General features: G+C 40.7%; 1 protein-coding gene across 1 annotated transcript in view; it reads right to left on the bottom strand.

Moving 5' to 3' along the window:
* Nucleotides 1–24,954, bottom strand: part of BRINP1 (BMP/retinoic acid inducible neural specific 1) — a 205,191-nt gene that overhangs the window by 142,594 nt on the left and 37,643 nt on the right. Inside the window, exon 2 of the mRNA XM_055271306.2 lies at nt 6,441–6,708. Within this exon, the coding sequence (XP_055127281.1) occupies nt 6,441–6,658 (218 nt within the window). The 5' untranslated portion in view covers nt 6,659–6,708. The remainder of the gene's footprint in view (nt 1–6,440; nt 6,709–24,954) is intronic.

Below are 24,954 nucleotides of genomic sequence, written 5' to 3'. Positions count from 1 at the left end.
TTCCTAAGGAATACTGTAGTCAGAGCCAAAAGGCACTAGAATTCCCAGAAGAAGGAAGAATTTTTTTTTTTGACTGGAGAACTAGTTTGCCTTAACCACTCCCTCTATGCAGGAGAAAGCAAAAATGGATCCACCTCTCTTCAAGCATTGAACTGCCATCCTGGTCTGTGGCCATGTCTAAAAACATGGATGATTCTTTCCCCATTTTATCCTATGGACATACACTCTAGGAATCCAGTCATTACAGTGGTACCTATATTTAAGCCATTCCAATTCAAACTCATGAAGACCAAAATCTAAGACCATTTATTCAAATATTCTTCCCACCACTCTTTTTTTCCTTCTTCCCCAGAAATACTAGAGCAGGATTTCTCAACCTCTACACAACTGAAAGTATGTTGGATAATTGTTTGCTGGAGAAGGCTATCCTGTGCATTGTAAGGTATTTAGCATCTACCCACTAGATTCCAGAAGCACCCCCAACAAACACCACAACCAGTTGGACACCAAGAATCTCCCCAAATACAATTGCTAAGTGTCCCCACAGGAAGCAAAATTATGGCTGACTGACAATAATTTTTTTTAGCTCCTGTCTCTCCTAGACCAGTTAAATCTAAATACCTAGAGAAAGATCCAAGCATTGATATTTTTAACTTTGCAGGTAATTCTAATATCCAGCCACTTATTTGCATATTGGATCAAAATTGTACCGAACTAAACTGTGGTTCTGCCCTATATTGAGTTTGTATATCTATACCACAAGGGGAATGCCAAACTTGGGAATTTGAAATGAAAAGGGGAAAGAAGAACAAAAGGTTTGTGATGAGAAAACTGAAACTGCTAACTTTTTTCCATTATAAACCAGGAGGTAGATTTAGACCAAGAACTCGAAGCAAAAGCTTAACAAGAAGATTGGCTTCCTCAACCAGTTAACCAGTTACTCAAAACGAAGAAGTATCCCTTTTAGTGTGCTCTGACGTAGGCTGGAATCCAAAGAAGCAATACCCAAGCTGTCAAATTTAAGCAGAGCCCACAATTCCCTGAGCCTGCTCACCAGAATTTCAATTCCTCTGAGAAAAAGAGGTTGTATGGTTAAAAAGTTATAGCCAAATACTGTTACATAGTCTAATATTAATAAAAGTCTGTGGTAAGGAGTCCTGTGTAACTTTGGGTTTTCCATATGCAGGTCTATATCATTTGGGAGGCAGATGGGCAAAGTCAAGGATGCAGCCTCTAGAATCACACTTGCCTATGACAGGTCCTACTGTATCACAAATTAACTCTTTTACCAGGTACAAGTACAAGCTGTGCAAATGGAGAGATAATAGCAATACCTACTGCACAGTTGGAATAATTTCTACACCAGATAAAGTGCAATGCTAATCACTTAAGATTTCAATATTAGCAATTAACTTATCACTGTTGTGATGATTATTGCTTCTTTGACTATGAGCGTCATCATGGAAAAATAAATGGGTGTTCTTTTTTTCCAGAAAACATCTTTTAATATTACATTGAACTAGAGTTCTCTGTAACATACATTAAGAAATGCTGATTTCGACTAATTTATGCCATACTAATAGAAATCTAGTTCCTGTACTGCATGACGTCAAGATTATACCTGGAATCAAAAGGTGAAGGCTTCTTTCAAGTTCAAACACAAGCCCTTGGAGTGGGACAAGGGTGGGCTTCTCTCTAAACTTCTTGTCTGTAAGCTCCTTGAGGGCAGGAATCCTGTTCATCACAAGATAAACTCCCCATGTACAATATCTGGCATATCTAGATGACAAATCTATACTCTTGAATGACTGCTGTATAAAGACCACATCTCATTTATCTTAGCAGAACCATTCATCCATCCCCAGCACCACCCATTTAGCCAAGTGGCTTTACCACAAAACCTATTATTTTTGTGAAACACATAAAGAAATTATCAGGACAACAGAGGAGGGCTGAGATCTACACAACTCTGAAATAAATATGCAATACAGCCAGGCAATTAGACTTGGCTTACCAAAATTTGATTTACACTCAACTTTCAGGTATATATTTAGAGCTCAAAGGGAGATGCAACGTAAGCCACAAACCACTTGTTCTGCAACCAGCAGGGAAAACCACTCAATATGGAACCACCTCTTGTGACGTAGTGACCACCATTACCAGAATCTCCCCTTTGCCCTGACTCTTCAGATCCAAAGAGTACCATAATTATTCTATTAAAACCATCTTTGAAATAATTGCTAAATTTACAGCACCTACTGATGATCTCACAGTTAGGAAAAAAAAAAAAAAAAAAAAAAACAGAAAATAAAACACAAAAAGGTATTGGAAACACAGGAAAAATCTATGGACTAACTGACTTTGAAATTACCATGAGAATAAAAAAATAATTCCTAGTAAACAACCAACATCTGAAGTGGAAGAGGGAACCACCATTCTGATATGCCTTTGTGAAGCTCCTAGAAAATTCTAAGCTCTATATATTTGAAATCTAAGTTATTGCTCACCCCAATTGCATAAGGCATTTAATATCATCTCAGTTTCACAGATGAGAAAACTGAGTCTCAGAGTGGTTGAAACTTGCCCATGGTCAAAGGAAGCCTGTTAGCATTTGGTAATAAATCAGGTAACTAAGAACCAGGGAGAGTTGTGACAGCATAGAGTTAAGGGCCCACGTTCGGAAGTCCCACAGACCAGCTTTTGAATCCCAGCTGTGCCACTTCCCAGTTGTGTAATGTGAACAATGGGCTCTTAGTGCCTTTCTCATTTATGACATGGGACAATAATAGTATTTCCCTTCAGAGTGTGGCTATGAGGAGTTAATGACTAATATATGTATAGTCTTAACAGAAAGTGAAAATAAGTTACTTTGTTAGAATGATGATTTAGAACTCTAATGAAAAAAATTCAAGCATGAGATAACTTACATTTTACAAGGCACTCTCACACAAACTGTATCTCACTGACCTAGTAGGTAGGGCAGACATCATTATCCCTTTCTACAGAGGGGGAAATTGAATATCTGAGCGGTCATTTACTATCTATGGAAAGATCATTGTTTGATTATTCACTTTTTACGCCCTCTGTCCTTCACTCCTAATTCTGAGCTGGGTGGAGGAGGGGGTGGTGGTTATGTGGGGATAGGAGGATATATGTGTGTAATCTGTTGGGTTTTTTTGGTCATCTCTATATTAGCAAACAGTAGTACAATTTATGGATAACGATTGGTGTTAAATTCTAAAACAATAAATGTATGAGTGAGTGAATGCTGCATACATGCATTTGCCCAGGATGAGAAAGCTGGAAAGAGGCTCCAGGATGAACAAAACCTAAATCTCTAGACTCCAGACCCAAAATTCTTTCCACTACCACATGCTGTGTTTTCAAATGACACTATTTCACAGAATCATGGAATTTCAGAGATAAGAAGGACCTTGGAGATGACTTCAGCTAGCACTCCTATTTTACAGATGAAGAACCAAAGGTTCAAAGAAGTTCCGTTAGTTGACCAAAATCACACAATCAGCAGATAGGAGAGCTGGGTCAGCACCTGAGTTCCCTGACTCTGAGGTCAAAAGTGCTCCCACTGCACCCTGGCAGATTCAAGAGCAGAAAACTCCCCCAAGCATTCAGGTGACAACTCAAGCTTGTGAGTGACAGAGCATTTACGTCATGCACTCAAAAGACTGCATATGCACACACTGGTGCTTGGCTTATAAAGCAACATGAGAAGAGGCTTCTGCTGGGTTTTAATTAAAAAGGTTCTCATTGTTGTCACTAGCAGTGACTTGACCAGGACTCTATGAGCAGAAGCCAGCCTCTGTGTACAAATGCAGGAGAAAGAAGATGGCCTTAACCTAGTTAAACAAGGAGAGAAAGCTGCTTCTCAGTTTCTTTCTGAAACTTCCCAATCACCCTGGGTTCCAGCCAGGATTCTGGGGAGGAGGGTACTGGTGGAAGCTTGAGGTCTGGGCAGATCAGTAAAGCTGGCTCTCTAGCATCAAAACATGTAGCACTATGATAGTCAGGCCTTTCTTTTTTGATGATGAAAATGTCAAGTTTGTAATGTGCTGTGTCCATGCTAGCATACAGGAAGACAGGCACAACGGAAATTGCCTATGGACATGCTTTGTTGAAACGTCAGTGTTTCAACAAAGTGGCATACAGGAAGGAAAAAGTATCAATTCACAATTGCCCCAGTGAGCATGTCCTAGTTGGCTGTTGTTCTGATCAGCATCTGGATGAGCACATGTCTCTGGGTGCATATTTGCATATGGGTTCACATGCACATTATGACAAGAGTTCCGCCTAATCCTTGTACATTGTTGGTGCCAAATCAATGTTTGTGGTATTTATGATTTCCCAGTTATACACATTCTGCACATTTTTCTTTATGGCACTTATTATACATAGAAATGTGCATGTGTTTAATTACTGTCAGTCTCTCCTATGACAGCAACTACTATATTTATTTTACTCTTCATTGTATCATCTGCCCTAAAATTAGTGTTGAGTCTGTAGCTGGTGCTTAATAATTATTTGAGGATTAAATAAGAGAAGGAAGGAATAACTAGATGACCAGGGGCCTGACTTCTGGGTTGAACTCCGTCATTTAATTAACCATTTGACTTTGGTTAAATCTTAAATGTAATTTTGGAGCTAGACAGAATCTTAGAAATCCACTTATTGGATGATTGCAAACTTTGTTTTAGGAGTAGAATCCAAAGTAAATCATACATGAAATCTTAACACAAAAGCAGATACAAACCTTCTCTAGTATAAGGGAGGTGTAGGGCTCAGAATCCGGCCTGGTCACCTCTTTGCTACACTCCCCACAATGGTTTCTATGGCTACTTTAATCAATCCTCAGGTTTTTGAATAACATAGGTCGAAAACTGCTGATCTACCTCAGCCCTATCATTTGATAAAATAGGACAGTAGAATGCAAAAGATGAAGGAGCTTACCTAATGTCACAAGACCAGTGCATGAAGAACTGAAATCAGTATCTAGAGGTCTTAATCCCCCATCCTCATTAGCAAACTTTAACTTCTCAACATGTCTAAAACAACCCCCCAGATATTTACAAATGATTGTAAAGAAAAATGTTTGGAAAAAGTTTCTTAGAGTTGCAACACTCCACATTTGGAAGCTATACCAGGGGAGGCATCCAACAGAATGGTTGGAAGGAAAGCACTGGGTTCAGGTAAATCAGTGTGTAGACCCTAGCTCCACTCCTTACTGGATGGATGACTTACAGCAACACACTCAACCTCCAAAGTCCTGATTTTCCCATCTGTAAAAGACACTGCCCATCTCATAGAGGAGGTTATGAGGATTGAATATCCTCCCTTCATGGCATATGATAAGTGCTCACTAAAAGGATGCTACTGTTGAATATTCTGAATCTGTGGTTCCATTCAGGGTACCTCTTATTTCAACAGCAATAACCAACACATATGGATTTCTAACATGGACCAGAGTTCCCTTTATAAAACTGCATTATAGCCACCACCATGTGATATTATAACTAGTTATCCTCCTGAGACCACACCTAACTACACCTGAGAGAGTTTTTTGCATTCTCTTATTCATTTAAGTCTACAACATTCACTGTGTGTTTATGATAAGAAGGCAGAGCAAAAATCACTCTGGGGATCTAGAAATGAATTCTTTATAAGTCATTCCCTCAAAGAGTTTCCAGTTAGGTGACAAAAATATACAAGAATGCACTCTAATTCCAAATGATTTTAAATTAAAGAGGTGTTAGTGTAGAGAGCTGTGGATTTATCAAAGGAAGGAATGTGAAAACTTTAGGATAGTTTCAAAGAGGAAAGAATTTGGGCTAAGTCTTTTTTTGGATGAGTACAATGTCAGTGGTCCAAGAACCAGTACAGACCTGCTTAAGAAAAGGTTTCCTTTTTTTCCAAATGTTTGAATGTATTTGGGTAGGATATTGGGTACATCAGCAGCATTTTCAAAACAACGTTACTTATACTTGATGTGGCTGACTAAAATTATGATATGGATGCAGATAAACCAGATTCTGAATCCCAGTCCAACCACTTCTAACTGTATGACATTAGTCAAGTAACTCAACCAAGCTGAGGCTTGATGACCTAATTTGTAAACTGGGAAAAACAATCAAAACCTATATCTGATGGTTATTAGAATGTTTAAATGAGATAATGTATAATAAGTATTAAGCGCCCTGCCCAGCATACAAATAAGTACTCAATAAATATTAATTATTTGATCCTCTCCTTGTCATAGTTAGTCTCTTGTGCAAAGAAAAAAAATTTTAATCAAAAACAGCTTGTGGAAGGAGCACAGACCCTTGACCCAGATACTTCTGCACACAGCAAGGTTTGCACCAATCAACGCCTGACTCCACAAAGCACAATATGAATGTAAGGCAAGGGCTATTTAGCCCAGGTCTTACCTGTATATTTTATATCTGGTTGTAAATCCTTGACGGTGTCTTTCCACAAAGGATAGGTAGCTCCTGGAGTGGTGGAAAGGCCCCCTGTCTGAAATGAGCCAATCAAATTCCTTGGAGACATGTTGGTCTGTCCCAGCTGGTTCCTGGTGGGAGGGCTGCACTGAGATACGGCCCCATATAAACAGGAAGTAGAGGAGCTCAACAAACCTCCAGTTCATGCTTTTCTGCCGGCCTTTTTCCTCTCATTCTTGCTCCATTCTGTGGAGTCCTATAGAAGAAATAATAAAAAACAGAGAAAAAAAGAGAAACCAAAAGAGAGAGAGGAAAGGGGGAGAGGAGTAAAAGAAAGAGAAAGACACAGGAAAAGAAAAAATGTGATTAACACATCTTCATAATAATACCTTATATCACTAGAGTGCTTTAAAGTTTATAAAACCCAGCACAGTTCTGGTTAAAAACATAGAATCTATGGAAATCTAGGCCCAGGTTCCCATTTGGCTGTTCACATATTGTCTGAACATGTACAAACTGTTTGGTCTATTATGGATGCAGTTTTCTTGTAAGTAAAGCTGAGGGTGAGCTTACGAGCATGTATCCTGGCACTTGGCACATCGTAGATGCTCAAGGAAGATGTGTTGAAAAAAATGAATAAAATAAATCAATGCAGAAACAGAGTCTCAAACACCCAGTAAGAGACATGGAGTCATAATTCAAGTGACTGTACCATCTACTGTCTTCACTAACAATCTGCCTCTCATAAAGAGGTATCAGTAAACAAGAGTTCCTTTTCCTTCTCTCAGCAGGCATGTATCCACTGAGCACACATTTTGCTTTTGCATGAGCAGATGAATGCACAAAGTCTTGTGATGGATTATTATCATGACTATCTAGGTTGAATACTTTAGAGATGAAGAGTTCATGGAGCTTGCTTACAGTTCACTTCTGCAACATTCAATGGAATGTCTCCCAAACCCAAAGAAACATGGCCAGAGAATTTGTCATTTGGTGACTCAGCCTCAAAGGTTGCCCAGGGTTCAAAAGGAAAACTGAAGGTGGTCATTTTGTCAGGGGGTCTCACATGCTTCTTTTATTAGGAGGTATTATGGCACAGTGGTGCTGCGAGGGTGAAATGCTTAAGACTAAGGGGTAGCTTTGGTAGAGAGGTTCCTTGTGGAGAGGATAGACCAGAAATCACAAGGCCAGGCCAATTTTGTAAACACAATTTAAACTTTTTGTTTAGTTTTGTTTTGTTTGAGACGAAGTCTCACTCTGTCACCCGGGCTGGAGGGCAATGGCACAATCTCAGCTCACTGCAACCTCTGCCTCCAGAGTTCAAGCGATTCTTCTGCCTCAGCCCCTCAAGTAGCTGGGACTACAGTCACGTGCCACCACACCCAGCTGATCTTTGTATTTTTCATAGATATTGGATTTCACTGTGTTGGCCAGGCTGGTCTCAAACTCCTGACCTCGTGATCCGCCCTCCTTGTCAGTCTACTTACTCGCTTAACTGTATGTGACCCCATCCTACTTATTCTAACAGAGCCTCTCTTACTCCATATTGAAAGGCAGCTTTAAATCCAGTTTGCACCTGTTAGAAACAGTAATATTTCAGGTCATGTATTTAAGTTTTCTGACCTTCAGTTTCCTCATCTGCAAAATGTGGTTAATAATAGCACCTACACTCAGAACCAAGGTGACAATTAAATGACATAATTGCTCCCTCTTGTGCCTGGCATACAGTAAGTGCTCAATAAATGGCATGTATGATGATGAGGATAATGATGATGAATGTCGATACTGATGTCAACTTATTCCCTATGAGACAGTGTTTTTGTTCACCTGATCCCCACTGCCTGGCCAAACCCTGTTTAAATCCCTCAATAGCCAGCTGAGGTCAGGTCCTCAGAGGTCATTTTCTTTTTTTATTCATTTAAAAAAGTGTTATTTGTTTACTCCTCTGAACTATAGTTGCTCATTTTCTGTAACTGCATTTTAGCCCTTATCACCTTGTATCATGCTTACAGGCATACTTCATTTTATTGTACTTCACTTTATTGAAATTTGCAAATATTAAAGTTTTTACAAATTGAAGGCTTGTGGCAGCCCTCAGCCTAGCCAGTCTGTTAGCACCAATTTTCCAACAATGTGTGCTCACTTCGTGTCTTGGTGTCACATTTTGATAATTATCAAAATATTTCACACTTTTGTATTATTATTGTATCTGTTATGGTGGTCTGTATCTGTTATGGTGGTCTGTGGTCAGCAAACTTTGATGTTATTATAGTAATTATTTGGGGGCACCATGAACTGAACCCATATAAATAGACGGCAAACTTTATCGATAAACGTGTGTGTTCTGACTGCTCCACTGACTAGCTATTCCCTTTCTCTCCCTTTCCTCAGGCCTCCCTACTCCCCAAGAAACAATAATACCGAAATTAGGCCAATTAGTAAACCTACAATGACCTCTAATCGTTTCAGTGAAAGGAAGAGTCCTACGTCTCTCACTTTAAATCGAAAGCTAGAAGGCATGGCAAAAGGCAAGATAGGCTGGAAGCTAGGGCTCTTGCACCACTTAGCCACATTGTGAATGCAAAGGAAAATGTGCTGTTCCAGTGAACACATGAATGATAAGAAAGCAAAACAGCCTGGTGTTGAATGAAGAGAGTTTTAGTGGTCTGGGTAGCAGGTCAAAACAGCCACAATATTCCCTTAAGCCAAAGCCTAATCCAGAGTAAGGTTCTAACTCTCTTCAATTCCATGAAGGATGAGGGATGTGAAAATGCTGCAGAAGAAAAGTCTGAAGACAGCAGAGGTTGCTTCCTGAGGTTTAAAGAAAGAAGCCATCTCTATAACATGAAAGTACAAGGTGAAGAAGCTAATGCTGATGGAGAAGGTGCAGCAAGTTATCCAGAAGATCTAGCTTCAATTATTGATGAAGATGGCTACCCTAAACAACCTATTTTCTTTATTGTTTTGGAGACAGGGTCTTGCTCTGTCGCCTAGGCTGGAGTGCAGTGGTGCAATCTTGACTCACTGCAACCTCCACCTCCCGGGTTCAAGCAATTCTTATGCCTCAGCTTCCCCAGTAGCTGAGATTACAGGTGCACGCCACCATGCCCATCTCATTTTTTGTATATTTAGTAGAAACAGGGTTTCGCCATGTTGGCCAGGCTGGTCTTGAACTCCTGACCTCAAGTGATCTGCCTGCCTCAGCCTCCCAAAGTGCTGGGATTATAGGCGTGAGCCACCGCGCCCGGCCAACAACCTATTTTCAATGTATACAAAATAGCTTTATATCGGAAGATGTCGATGATTTTCATAGCTAGAGAGAAGTCAGTGCCTGACTTCAAAGCTTCAAAGGACAGACTGTCTCTCATTAGGGGCTAATGCAGCAGGTGACTTTAAGTTGATGCCAAATGCTCACCTACCATTCCAAAAACCCTAGGGCCCTTAAAAGTATGCTAAATCTACTCTGCTTGTGGTCTAAAGCCTGGATGACAGCACACTTGTTTACGACATAGTTTACTGAATATTTTAAGGCCATTATCCAGAACTACTGTGCAGAAAAAAAGATTCCTTTCAATATTATTGCTCATTGACAATGCATCTAGTCACATAAGGGCTCTGATAGAGATATACAAGGAGATTAATGGTGTTTTCATGCCTGCTGAAACAACATCCATTCTGCAGCCCATAGAGTAAGGCATGATTTTGACTTTCAAGTCTTACTGAGAAATACACTTCATGAGGTCAAGAGATCGAGACTATCCTGGCCAATATGGTGAAACCCCGTCTCTACTAAAAATACAAAAATTAGCTGGGCATGGTGGTGCGCACCTGTAGTCCCAGCTACTTGGGAGGCTGAGCCAGGAGAATTGCTTGAACCTGGGAGGCAAGGTTGCAGTGAACCAAGATCACGCCACTGCACTCCAGCCTGGCGACAGAGTGACACTCCGTCTCAAAAAAAGAAAAAAAAGAAATACATTTTATACTGCTATAGCTGCCATAAAGAGGGATTCCTCTGATGGATCTGGGCATTGTACATTGGAAAACTTCTGGAAAGGAGTCACCATTCTAGATGCCATTAAGAACATTTGTGATTCATGGGAAGAAGCCAAAATATCAACAGTAACAGGAGTTTGGAAGAAGTTGATTTCAAACCTCATGAATGATCATGAGGGGTTCAAGACTTCAGTGGAGTAAATCACTGTAGATGTGACAGAAATAGCAAGAGAACTAGAATTAGAAGTAGAGCCTGAGGATATGACTGAATTGCTGCAATTTCATGATAAAACTTGAACGGATGACGAGTGGCTCCTTATGGATCAGCAAAGAAAGCAGTTTCTCAAGATGGAGTCTACTCTTGATGAAGATGCTATGAACACTGTTGAAATAACAACAAAGGATTTAGAATATTACATAAACTTAGTTGATAAAACAGTGGCAGGATTTGAGAGTACTGACTCTGGTTGTGAAAGCAGTTCTACCTTATGTAAAATACTATCAAATGGCATCACATTCTACAAAATTATTTCATGAAAGAAAGAGTCAATTGATGTGGCAAACCTCATTGTTGTCTTAAGAAATTGCCACTGCCACCCAGCCTTCAGCAACCTGACCACCCTGATCAGTCAGAAGCCAACAACATTGAGGCCAAGACCTTCCACCAGCAAAAATATTTTAACTCACTGAAACTTCAGATGATCATTAGCCTTTTTTTTAGTAATAAAGTGTTTTTAATAAAGGCATACACATTGTTTTCTGAGACACACTGCTATCCTACACTTAATAGGCTACAGGATACTGTACACATAAGTTTAATATGTGGTGGGAGGCCAAAAAATTGGGGTGATTCCATTTATTGCAATATTTGCTTTATTGTGGTTGTCTGCAACCCAACCTACAATATCGCTGAGATATGCCTGTATTTGTTTCTATGTCTGTCTTGTTCATTGGGCTGTAAGCCTTTAACTGGAAACAATCTTTAGAAAACTGTGGCTACTCTCGCTCAGCTGCATGACTCTGGACAGTCATGTCTCCTCTCTAGACCTCAGATTTTTATGTCTTCCATGTGAAAACGTGGTAAGGACACAAACAATTTGTCAACTGTAAACATCTATATACATGATTAAATGTGACACCTCATTTGTCTGCTTTTCCAGCTAAATATGAAAGACAAAGTAAAGCTAAGAAAGAGACAAAAAATTTAAAAGAGAGATGTGATTTCTTGTCCAATTGGTTATTTCTCTCTGTTGCCCATTGCACTGTTTTATCATGAGTCGCTACAAAAATCTGCTTGTCACTGCAAGTCTCAGTTGTCAGGGGCAAAGGAGAAAAGTACATGAGCAGAGGACTGAGCTGGCAAAAGCTGTGGCCTGAGGTCTTGTTCAGAGCCTAAAGCAAAGCCGTACATGTTGAGTGCAGAACAGTAACAACTACAGCTGCCAAACTGTCTGCCAGAGCCCCCAAGTGGCAAGCAGAGGATGAAGGCGATTGTTGGGAGATCCTGGTAGTGATACAACACACTGAAGTCACAGTGTGTCACCCACACAGCCCTTCTACATGGCTTCTATTGTAAACTGGTGCAGGGTGGGAGCCTGTGAGAGAATACTTAGCTGTTAGACTGTTTGCAAAGAAACAAGGCTCAGAACATTGCAGCTCTCAAAAGTGGAACAAGGTCATACATGGAAGAGAAATGTGTGTGTGTGTGTGTGTGTGTGTGTGTGTGTAGGAGAGTGAGACCTCAGCCTATAGTCCCAGAATTAGCTGAAATTTGAAAGATTTAAATCAGTACTTCCCAAGTGTGGATCTTTTGCTCCTCAGGGAACATCTTTGATCCTCACAACTGAGGGGATGTTGCTGGCATCTTATGGGTGGAGGCCAGGGATGCTGCTAAACATCTTACACTGCACAAGACAGCCCCCACAACAAAGAATGTGGTACCCCACATGTCAATGATGCAAATGTTGAGAAACCCTGCTCTAATCCAACTCCTTTTTACAGATCATAACCTGAGTGGCAAATTGGGCTAGACTCCTATCTTCTAGCTCTCGGTTAAGAGTTCTTCTCATTCTGCCACGTTGTCTTGGCCGGGCACTTGGCATGTATGGCTATGTTTCAACCTGCTTTGTTCTTAGGGCCTGTAATACATAATCTACACTTCCTCAAGTAGAGATGAATGTTTCATGGAAGAAGTCAGAATATATCTCTGTTGATTCAGAACATCACAGTAATCCGCAGAGCACCAGAAATGAAAATGAAAGTTTCTATAGAGTCCTTGACTTTATTAATGGAAATGGATATTTTGTTGGGCTGGAACAAGGACGAGTACATATGTTACCCATATATGTTATGATGGCAGAGAGTGACTCCCATTATGCAAATAAGACCATATTAGCACCAACTGTGCTGGAGACTCGAGAAAATATGAGAGTCACATTGTTGGTATTTATTGAGCATCTACTATATGCTGGCTTTAAAATGGTTTGTTTTCTTGGTAGTTGCCAAAGCATACAGTCCAGATCAGTTATTAATAAAGATGTATTCCACAAAATGGGTACAGTTATCCAGTTTAACAAATGAGCACCTTAGGACTTGGAGACATTGAATAACTTCTCAAGCTCACAATTCCCAAGTGTCAGACTTGGGATTCTAACCTGTGAATATCTCACTACACAGTCTGTACAATTTCCAGCATTCCCCAGCCCCATCTCATTCCAGCTGAAATTAGATCCTGCTCTCCAGAGATTCAAAATATAATGGGGGAGTCACACCCAAGTGTGAACAATTCTAATATGAAATATGCTGCCATAAATACTATAATAAAGAAATGAAGTCCCACGGAGGAATGAAGGCCAGAGAGACTGTTTTCAGCAAAGGCACTGAAAGAACCCTGTAGAAGAGGGAGGTAGTACTTGAGAAGGGTTTCAAATAGCATGTACAGTTTTATTGAGCACAGATGGGGAAAAGGAAATTGCAGCAGAACAGAAAGGCTACAAAAGCCTTGGGTGGGTGGGAGAAGGCAGGAGAGGGATGAGGTGTGTGCTGGGGATAGCACACCGGGTGGCAGAGGGCTCAGGGAGAACCAGGGCCCTGAGGCAGCTGATCGCCCATCTCTCACTCTGTCTCCCTCTCATCAAATGAACTGTGGATTTCATTTCTGTACTACCTGCTAAAGTCAAAAAGCACTGTGGATGTTCAATAAATTTATCTATTCATTCATTACCATACTGAACAACTATTATGTGTCAGGTACTCTTCTAGAAGATAGAAATTTAATAGTGGACAGAACAGCCAGGGCCCTCAAAGAGCTTATTTTTGGTTAGTGGGGAGAGGGGAGGAAACAAATGGGCACTGACTACATGTGGTGAGTGCAGAGTGCTCTGAACAAAATCAAAGCAGGTCAGAGGGCTGAGAGTGGAGGTGCTGCTTTCTATGCAAGGGTGCTCAGGAAAAGCATCTCTGATAAAGGGGCTTCCAGAGACCTAAAGAAAGTAAAGAGATGAATGGTGCAGATGCCTCAGGGAAAAGCAATGTCAGCGGAAGAAAGGAAAAGAGACAGGGACAGGGTGGGTTCAATGCTCGGCTATAATCAGAAGTCAGGTTGCATTTCCATCTCCCACAGGGAGCTTATACTTTAGTTGCTGTGAAAGTCATTTTGAGGAAGAAATCACACATTAAGTGGACATTTACTATGTGCCAGAAACTGCACTTACTGTTTACACATGTGACCTGTGGAAATACCAGGAGAGGGAGGGGTTATGGTCCCCATTTTATACATGGTGAGGAGGGGAAACTAAGGTTCAGAAAGGCGAAGTAACTGGCCTCATACCACAAAGCTGGCAAACAGCAGATTTAGAACTGGAGACTGTGCTGCCCAATTTGGAAGCCCCTGGCCACATGTGTCTATCAAGAGCTTTCAATGTGGCTAGTCCAAACAGAGGTGTGCTATTCATAAAAAATACGCACCAGCATTTCAGAGACTTAGCAAGAATAATGGAATTTATTTATTTATTTTTAATTTATTATTATTTTTCTTTTCTTAGTTTTTTGAGACAGGGTCTCACTCTATTTCCCAGACTGGAGTGTCGTGGCACAAATACAGCTTACTGCATCAGCGATCCTCCTGCATCAGCCTCCCCACTAGCTGGGACTACAAGCACATGCCACCATGCCTGGATAATTTTATTATTTTTTGTAGAGACTAATTTTATTATTTTGGGGAGGCTCAAGCCATCCTCCCACCTTGGCTTCCCAGAGTGCTGGGATTAAAGGTGTGAGTCACCATGCCTGGCCAATAGAATTTTAAATAGCTTACTAATGTTTTATATTGATTACATGTTGGAATATTATGATCTGGGAAATACTGGATGAAATAAGAAATTAAGGTGGCTGCTAGAAACTTTAAAATTACACATGTGGCTGGTATTCTACTTCTATTGGGCAGCGGGGGTCAGGATGAACTCTCATACTCTATGACACTACTCCAGAAGATCATTCATCCATCTCCACATTTTTATCAACAGAGTAGAACCCAACTTATTCTCCCTTAGAGCCGCTGTGTTGAGCCACTCTCCTCTTGCCTCTTGCCTGCAAAATCAACAAATTAACAATAAATACAGTGGAAACATAAATTTCCATGCTCAAGGGCCACATCTCCCAATCCCCATGCCCTAGCAACAGTCTTGAATATCTACCGCTATGCATTTCAGAACTGTTGTTCTTCCATAAGATTCACAAAGGGAATTTCCTGCCACTGGAGTTTAGAGCTTGTGAAAGAGAGGCTGGTTCTATTCTGAGCGCTGCCCTTGACCTCCTGCGACCTTCGGTGAGTCACAGGCCCATTGCTGCACAGGGCTCTGGTCTACCCAGAGCCGCCAACACTGGCTGTGGCGTGGTGAGCACGTGGGGCCCTTGGCTGAACTGTGCTATATATAAGCCTGCAGTGTTATTAAGGGAACCGGGTTCATCCCACACAAAGTGCATTCTCTAATTGTTGCTATTGTAAATTATTTACATCCAAGGCACACACTCAGGAGGAGGAGATGAGAGAATGACCTTCCAGCAGCGCTGTTACCAAGCTCATCCTCTGGAGCTTTCTGCATGGATTGCTGGGCCATGACCCATATTCCAGGCCAGAGGTAGAAGGGAATGCCTCCTCCCTCCCTCCACCCAGGTCCCTGAGAAACTGGGCTGATGATCGGATCTGGGAAGTTAACCCACAATACTTGCCTCTTAAACCTGAGTCAACTGGATAATCTCATCTAGGCTTAACTCTCAAATCTGCTTCTCCAGATAAGACTTCTCCCCAGTAATGCACACCTTCAAAGCTGAGTGACCTTGGGCATGTTATTAACCCCCTCTGTGCCTCAGTTTCCTCATCTGTAAAATGTGGGCAGTAATAGGGGGATGCACATCTCTTGGGGTTCAGATCCAAATTAGACATAATTTTAAAATGTAACTATTTGTCTTAGTTTCAACTGAACCCCAAAACTACAGCTACCATATTCCAAACACAGGTGCATGACCATCATATAGGACTTATAAAAACAGGCAACCAAAATGCAGTTTTTGGGGATTCTTAACTTCTTACCCACATCACAGCACGAAAAGTAAGATGCCAGGACTAGGAGTGGAGTTTGAGTGGCCTCTGACAGTGCTGAGCCCTCCTTTCTACCCTCTAAACTTCTCATGGGCAGTATGGGGTATAGAGGCCCCTCACCTCAAGCTTCCACAGGACAACTCAAAGAGCATGACAAAGGTCTCCTGGAGCTTGGGGGAACATGGAGGATTGGTGTCTAACTCACATCAGAGAAATCTCAAACAAAACTTCCAAAGAGAGAAATCTAAAGAGAGGCAGGCTGAAACCCAGCAGCAGAGTAGGGGCTACAATTTGGGAAGTAACTGCCTAGTTCATGGGTAAAAGGAATGTGTCCCCTCCACATAGAACAGAGGTGGGCCACCTGCAAGGGAAAACTGGGTGAGGTTGCCTTCAATCCTGACCCAGAGGGAGAGGAGATTATTCCAGGAAACCGGAATAATCTCCCTGCCATGTACCAAGGGTCCAAAGGATGAGTGGCAGGCAAGCAGCTAAAGATGCATTTTCCTACATCAAAGGAATCACAAGTAAGAAATCCCAGAAAAAAAGGAAAACTCCAAAAACACCCCCAAAGAAATGTTGCCAGTAAGAAAAGGTTAGCATTAAACATCTGCCAAGGCTGCAAAGCACTGATGCTAGATCATCAGAAAAGACTCGTCAAGGAAGAATCCTTCTACCTCCTCACTTCTCCATTGTTGGCCAAACTTTATGACTTGAAGAGGTCAGAGATCAAGGTTAGCAAGATGGAGGAGGCATGGTAAAATTGTAACTTGAGGAAAGAGGAAAATCTGGAGGAAGATTGAAGTCTCCACTTTAAATAAAATATTTGTTATAATATACTGAACTAGACACATTGATTACTGAGCAGAGACTATGTATGGAGAATAGAGGCGAACTCCCCAAATTTTAAAAGTCACCTGAAAAAGTTATGGTCTTGCCTTAACTTTCATCCAAATGTCAGAGGAAAACTGATCCAAGAGTTAAGTTTAAAAAGTGGGTGAAAAGAAGTAAGTGGTTTTTGCTTTTGTTTCTTTCTGATCTTGCCCTGTGAATCCTGTTTAGCCAAAGGGAAGAGTTTGTGAATTAAAACACCTTGGCGCCCAAGGCAGTACAAACGTCCAATTAATTCCAATGAGAATTTACTAATCAGGGTATACAAGGCAAAAAAAAAAATTCTTAGAATTTCTAGTGTACTTGTTTATTACCTATCTTCAAGACTCATCCCACATATCAGTCACAAGTCACCAATGGTCATGAAGTGAAGAGCAGAAGCCCTACTGCACCGTGGGTTCTGTCTTTCCTTTACTTCCTAGGTATTGTGATAACGTGGTGTTTTTATCGGTGCCTAGTGATATGGGGTTTAGGATTATATCATCTGACTTTAACTAAAATAAGCAAGTGGCTTCAAAATACTATTGGGAAGAAACCTTTAATTGGCAATAATGAAAATAATTCAAGGCAACACGAACAAGAAAATGGTGAAGGGCCAGCCACCCTACAATGCTCAGTCAAAAGTGAGATTTAATCAGGTTTATCAAGAATTGGAAGATTCAAGATAATCATGAAGACTAAAGTATGGATTTACATCTGCTATCATTAATGCTGACCTTTGCTCTAAGTGGATCTTGAACACTGGGGAATTGAGATATTAGCTAGTAAAGTTAATATGTGTAAATAATTTATATACATACATTCACAGGAAGGAATATTGCCAAAAATTTCTACTGATTGCTACATGTGTATCTTACAAAAACATTCTAGAAAACCCTGGAATGGCCGGGCACGGTGGCTCACGTCTGTAATCCTAACACTTTGGGAAACTGAGGCGGGCAGATCACCTGAGGTTGGGAGTTCGAGACCAGCCTGACCAACATGGAGAAACCCCATCTCTACTAAAGATACAAAAATTAGCTGGGTGTGGTGGTGCATGCCTGTAATCCCAGCTACTCGGGAGGCTGAGGCAAGAGAATTGCTTGAACCAGGGAGGTGAAAGTTGTAGTGAGCCAAGATCACACCATTGCACTCCAGCCTGGGGAACAAAAGTGAAACTCTGTCAAAAAGAAGAAAAGAAAAGAAAAGAGACAGAGAGAGAGAGAAAGAAAGAAAGAAAAGTAAGAAAGAAAGAAAAAGAAAGAAAGAAAGGAAGGAAGGAAGGAAGGAAGGAAGGAAGGAAGGAAGGAAGGAAGGAAGGAAGGAAAAGGGAAAGAGAAGAGAGGAAAAAAGAAAACTCTGGAATGAGTGTTCATTATAATTTGTATATTTTACATTATTATTTTTAACCACATAATCAACATCTCTAGGAAATCCCACAGGCTTCTCAAACTCAAAATATCCCCTACTAAACTCATTATCACCCTCTCAAACTTTCCTGTCTCCCAGTATTCCCCATCCAAGTAAACCACACAATCTCCCAAATCATGCCTGTGAGAAGCTTGGGACTTTTCCTTTTTCCTCCACCCTATTCGGCCATTGCCACTGCTGCCACAACCATTTCCACATCCTGCCAATTTACTTTGCTTTCACATCCATTTACTTCCTTTGCGAGTCTTATCCTTCTCCCTTCTCTGTAAACCTCAGAGCAATCTTACACTCTTCCCTTTGCCTTACACACTTCTTTTTTCTAAGCCTATCCTCGCTTGACACCTGTCATTCCATTTGGAACATGACTAATTCTCACTTAGATTATCACAACCGTCTTCCTACTGGTCGTCTTGCTTCATGTCTGTCTACCACCTCCATCCTAAGCACTTGTTGCCAGAGTGATCTATCAAAATACAGATGCAACCATGACACTCACCTAATCTAACAGATCCAGCCATTCCCTATTGATTGTTTTACCCCTTAGTCTTGCATTCAACAATAAGCTGAATCCTTTTCCTACTTCCATGCTTCCACACCCCATCCTCAATTCATCTTGTTTTCCAGATTCTCTCCCCAATTGCACCAACTGAACACACTGTAAATCTCCATGCCTCAGTGCCTTGTATAGACTGTTCCCTCTCCTTGCAATGCCCGTCCCTGTTTCCCAACTTTATAATAGGCAATTCATGGCTGAATTTATTAGTAAGAGTGAATGAAAGGTTATTGAGCATGTATTACTTGCTAGCTACTATGTCAGACTCTCATGCCCAATAGCATTAAATCCGCAGAACAATCCCATAAGACATTAAATTGCATTATTTCAATTTTTGCAGATGATAAAGCTGAGGCCCTTTTAAAGTATCTGATTATTTTTCCAGTGTCATAGTACCTAAAAATGGCAGAATTGAACTTAAACCTAAACCAATTCTAAGTGCTATGACTCAGGGTTTTAAAACTGTAAGCTAAGAAACCACATCATCCCTAATTGTAGTTTTCTTATTTTGACCAGTGTGAACTACCACAAATCAACATAAAAATGTTAATAAAGAGAATTTCTGATAAATCATCTTGAAGCATCAAACTCCTGGAAATAGTGAATCTAGAGAAGTTCATGGAAAACTGAATAAAAGTTAAAATATGTAGAATAATTATTTTTGTATTTTTTTCTGTGATCCTATTATATTTTATTAACAATATAAACCTAAGTTATGTATAGCATTTTTTTCTTTTTAAATATTTCATTTGGACCCACATTTAGAAATGTGAGGGTCTAAATTCAGGGAAACTGCCTTTGGAGCTTTCTCCCCAAATTATCAGCAGTCTATGCAAGAGATCTTTCAAAAGGGGAAGTGAAATAAACATTTTGGAGTGTTTATTGTAGGCCAGTTTGCTACAATTCAATAGATATTTATTGAGCCTCTATTTTAATTGGCTCTCACAGTCCAGAATGCGAGATGGACATAGAAATAGGTAATTTCAGTATAATGTAATAACAGAGCAAAGACAGGATACGTCCAGGGTTCTGTGGAACACGGGCCCCTAAACTAGGGTCTCTGGAAATGCTTCCTGGAGATAACATCTAGATGAGGCCTTAGAAGACAGAGAGACATTTGTGAGGTAATGAAAAGTTTGGCCTGCATTTCAGATCAAGAGAAGCATGTGAAATGGCATGAAGGAGTGCGTTGTGAGTATGGAATCTACAAACATTTCCCAGTTGCTGCAGTGGGAATTTTGAGGCAGGGAGTGGCGGAAGATGAAGCAAAACCTCAGTGGGATCACTTATTACATAACCATATCATTACCAACAACTGGTAGTTTCTTGGGGACCAAGATTCTTTTTTATTTTATTTTATTTTATTTTAGTGCTGGGGTACATGTGCAAGATGTTCAGGTTTGTTACATAGGTAAACATGTGCCATGGTGGTTGGCTGTACCTATCAACTCGTCACCTAGGTATTAAGCCCAGCACGCATTAGCTATTTTTCCTGATGCTCTCTCCCACAGTGCCTTCAACAGGTGGGCCCCAGTGTATGTTGTTCTCGTCCCTGTGGAGGACCAAGATTCCTGTTTCCCCTTCTATGTATGTCCAGCATCTGGAACTAATTATTGGGTAGGTACTGAATCAGTATTTATTGAATGGAAGAATTGTACAAATTGAGAGCTAGGATTCATTCCATGGGATCACAGGGAACCATGGGAGCCTTCTAAACACAGTAGCTTTATGTCAGAGTTTCATTTTAGACGAATTACTCCAACTGCAGGGGTTAGTGGGTACATTTAAGGTAGGATAAGGAAGCAGTTGAGGACACTATAGATTATACATGGTCTGAACAAGACATCTTGTATTAGATGGAAAGAAAAAAATGAGAAGCAAAATTAGCAAGATTTGGTGACTGGGTGGATGAAGTGAGAAAAGGAAGGTGTATACAATGACTCTTAGTCTGTTTTGGTAACCAGGTTAATGGTGGTGCTATTCATGACAATGGAAAAGGAATGGGTTTTGAGTAAATCATGACAAGTTCCCCCTTGGATCTGTTGTGTTTGAGGTGTCCATTGACATTCAAGTTAGGATTTCTAGTAGGCTATAGAATCCTTGAGAAAAAAAAAAAAGAAGAAGAAGAAGAAAAGCCAGGGCTAGAGGTAAATATTTGTAAATCACTATGAACCAGTGGTGGTTAGAACTACAGAAGTGGATGAGACCACTCAGTAAACACATGAGTCAAGAGTAATGCAAATAAGTAGTAAGCAATGCTCATTTTTAGTCAGCATGAAGAGGAAGAGATGTCATAAAGTAGACTGAAAAGAGATAGTACGATGGATGAAGGGGAATTATGAGAGAATAATGACAACAAAGCCAGGGGAGCAGGGCTGTGTAAGAAGAAAAGAGTCTCAAGTTTCAAAGGCTACAGAGTGCTAGAACAAGATAAAGATGCAAAATATCTATTAGACTTAAGAATACAGAGGTAGCTGACAGTTGTCAACAGCATGATGGAAACAAGATTCATTGAAAGAGATTAAGGCGTGAATGGGATGTTAGTCAACGGAGACATAGAGTATACAGTACTTGGCTAAGATGGAAAAAGCAGAAGAGCAGAAGAGCTAATTGCTCTCCTTTCTCCCTACCAGAGAGGGAAGCCAAAAGTCAATGGATGATTTTTTGTTTTCTTTATGGAAAGACTTTAGTATATTTAATTCTAGGATAGACCTAGAATGAAATAATAAAATATGGGACAGAAAGATAATTAGCACTTACTGAGAGAGTGGAATGGAATCTGGGATAGGGTGGCCAAACTCTGGACCAGACACTTGGTAATTAAATAGAAAGTGTCCATGACTTTAGGAAGCCATAGGCTGATAAGGGAGATAAATATGTAAAACCCAAATTATAAAACAATAGATTGAGTATCAGAGACCTGAACAATGTTGTTGGAGCAAAGGAAGGAAGAAGTAACTCAAACAGAGCCAGTCCAAAAAGACTTCTCAGGGGAGCTGAGATTTGACTTGGGCTCTAATGGTTCAAATAAGGATGTGCCAGCTGAAAGGACAAAACAAAAACAAACAAACAAACAAAATCCCCAAGAGAAAGTTTTCCAGGTCATGAGACCAGTGTGAGCAAAAGCATGGAATCATAAAAATCCACCACTAAAATGAGTAAGAAATGTAAAGAGTAAGAAAAGTTTGCTGTCCCCACAGAGGCATATTGAAGAGCTTGGAGGCAGACTTGGAGGCAGAAATAGATGTCAAAGATAGAACCTGGCACTACACAGGTACTCAAGATACAATGACTCAATAAAGAAACAGATTGTTCTGGTGAGTTAGTGGCTTTGAGTTCTTCCCTGGGGTTAATTATTCTTAATATTCAGTGGAGCAAATAGATAAAACACGTAAGTTTTGTGTTTGAATCCAAAATCCAATATTTACTCATCAAAAGTTCTGACCCTTGGCCTGATGTTTCCAGCAGGTCCCTACTGAAATTAGATGAAAAGTTCTTGGTGGATTCATTTGTATAGAAACTACCAGGGTTCAGCTAATTCTTCTGCAATGTTGTCATCCTTTTATAGAGTACCTTTTAAATGATGAACTAAAAGTACAGCAACAGCTGTCACTTATCTGTGACAATCATAGAATCCAAGAAAGAAGGCAGCGGACACATGAGTGTTTAAGCAGGTGCTGGATGTGCCTGGGCCAGCAATCACAGGTTCAGTGTTGAGATTGAGCACTCTGCCTCTTCCCAATCTCTCAAGGCTCTCCTCACACCATCCTTGCATTCCAGTAAAACTTCATGCTGCCAAGGAACTGAGCTCCCATTTGATCTCTCAGCCACTTTTAACATACACAGGACAAAGATTTATATTCTTCATTCCAGTGATGAGAAAATGAACTCATGGAGGTAACACCAGTAAAATATTTTAATAAAACATGCATAATTCACTGAGCCCTCAAAACAAGCATCTGAAGATGTGATTATCATTCCTATTTCATAGGTGAGAAAAAAGCCAGAAAGTTTTAGAACTTTCTGAGACCCATGGTCTCAAAGCTACTGTGAGGCAGCAGCAGGATCCAAATCTATGTAATCTGGTTTCTGAATCCACTAGCCAGTGATACCTATTTAATGTTCTACTTGGATGAGAAGTAGACTTGGATCTAAACTCCTGCCATAGGCCCCAAGCTGGGTTTCCAGTCTTATACTTTCTCATAATTCTTCACTTTGATAGAGAACAATTTATTTCCCACACAGAAGCACATCCATGGTCCACCAGTGAGGGATGTGAACATATTACAGAGGGTGCCAATTTTTTTTTAACCTTTTCCACATGTGTCAGAATTTGAAAAGACACTAGGAGTGCTCACCATTTTCTTTCTCTGCCTTTTGCTAAACCAGAGCCATTTAATTTCCCTGTTAAGACTGATCTTTACCTCCTCATCACCTGCAGGATACAGTCCAAATTCTTTAACAAGGCATTTTATTTCTACCCTGCCTACTTTCCAAATTCACCTCACGACCATCCACTCCCCCATGCTCTTCCCTCCAACATACCAAACATCTTACAGTTGCCTCAAGGTTTTGCAAATTCTCTGAAATGCCTCCATGTCTCTAGGTACTAAAGAAAAAATTCTTACTGTCCCTTGACAATTCATCTCCAGTATCTTCTCTGGAGGCCTTTATTTGAACACCAGTAGGAGTGAACCCTCCCATATTTGGGACTTTGCTGACATTGTCCATTCTTCTTTGTGTTTCTATCTCATTCAATGGTTGACATTTATGTTTCTGAGATTGAATGATGAGAATCCTAAAGGTAAGGCCCAGGTTCTAACACAATCCTATATCCTTACATTTAACATAAAAACTGGCATGCAATAAATGTGATTGACCTTTCCTATTTGCCTCTCAGGGGCCTGTTTTCCCTTCTTAACAGTCATCAAGGCTGGATGCAGTGGCTCACACCTGTAATCCCAACACTTTGGGAGGCTGAGGTGGGGGGATCACGACTTCAGGAGTTCAAGACCAGCCTGACCAGCGTGGTGAAACCCCATCTCTACTAAAAATACAAAAAATCAGCCAGGCATGGTGGCGTGCACCTGTAGTCCCAGGTACTTGGGAGGCTGAGGCAGGAGAATTGCTTGAACCTGGCAGGCGGAGGTTGCAGCGAGCCGAGATTGTGCCACTGCACTCCAGTCTGGGTGACAGAGTGAGACTCCATCTCAAAAAAAACAAAACAACAATAACAAAAAAAAACAGTCATCAATTTTTACTTGGAGTTCTATTGCTTTCCCACATTCAGTTCTTGTAGCGTGATGGATAGTTTCAGGATCAGTCCATGATTCGACTTAAAGAAGTGAAATGTAAAAGACCCCCAGGACCAAGAAAGCAAGGCTTTGCTACCAGACCTGAACCTAAAGGGATGAGAAGCTGGAGTGTTGGCAGGCATTTTATCACTATGAGGAGGAGCCTTGGAAAGGCAGGACCAAGACTTGTTCTAAGATGAGACTAGAGGAACCCTGGAGCAACCTGCTGCCCAGCTATGCTCACAAGCTTTAGTGACATTAGACAATCACATGATTTTGTTGTTTTGGGTTTTGGATTTTTCTTGCCTTAAAACAATTTCAGTTTGGTTCGCTATTGCTAGCAACACACAGAGCCCAAAGAAATAACAGCAAATTGTCAACAACATCTGCCTCCATATATAACATCAGGGGGTTCCAGTATAATTTAATTGGCTGTTTCTACGGTACTGGTTTGGGGGTGTTCCTGCTGTCATGAGTGTTTCTTTGTAAATATGTAGATGATGAAGTCTGTCTTAATCCTTTACCACTCTCTCTTCCTAGCTTTTTCTAGGCCTCCATTGATTATACAGCTGCCATTCCGCCCAAGACCTCCAGCTTTACTAATGTGAGAATCAACCAAAGATACAAAGATACAAGAAATTCACTATTTCCATCCCCTTGACACTATCTGAGGTTTCACAAAGAATATTCCACAGACCACTTTGGTCAAAATCGCCAGGGATGCTTAATAAATGTTCAACCTCTTGGACCCTTCACCAGACCTAC

This window comes from Symphalangus syndactylus, chromosome 3 (genome assembly GCF_028878055.3).
Source record: "Symphalangus syndactylus isolate Jambi chromosome 3, NHGRI_mSymSyn1-v2.1_pri, whole genome shotgun sequence".
Taxonomy (NCBI): Eukaryota; Metazoa; Chordata; class Mammalia; order Primates; family Hylobatidae; genus Symphalangus; species Symphalangus syndactylus.
The sequence above is the reverse complement of the archived record's forward strand: the minus strand, read 5'-3'. Positions and strand labels throughout refer to the sequence as shown.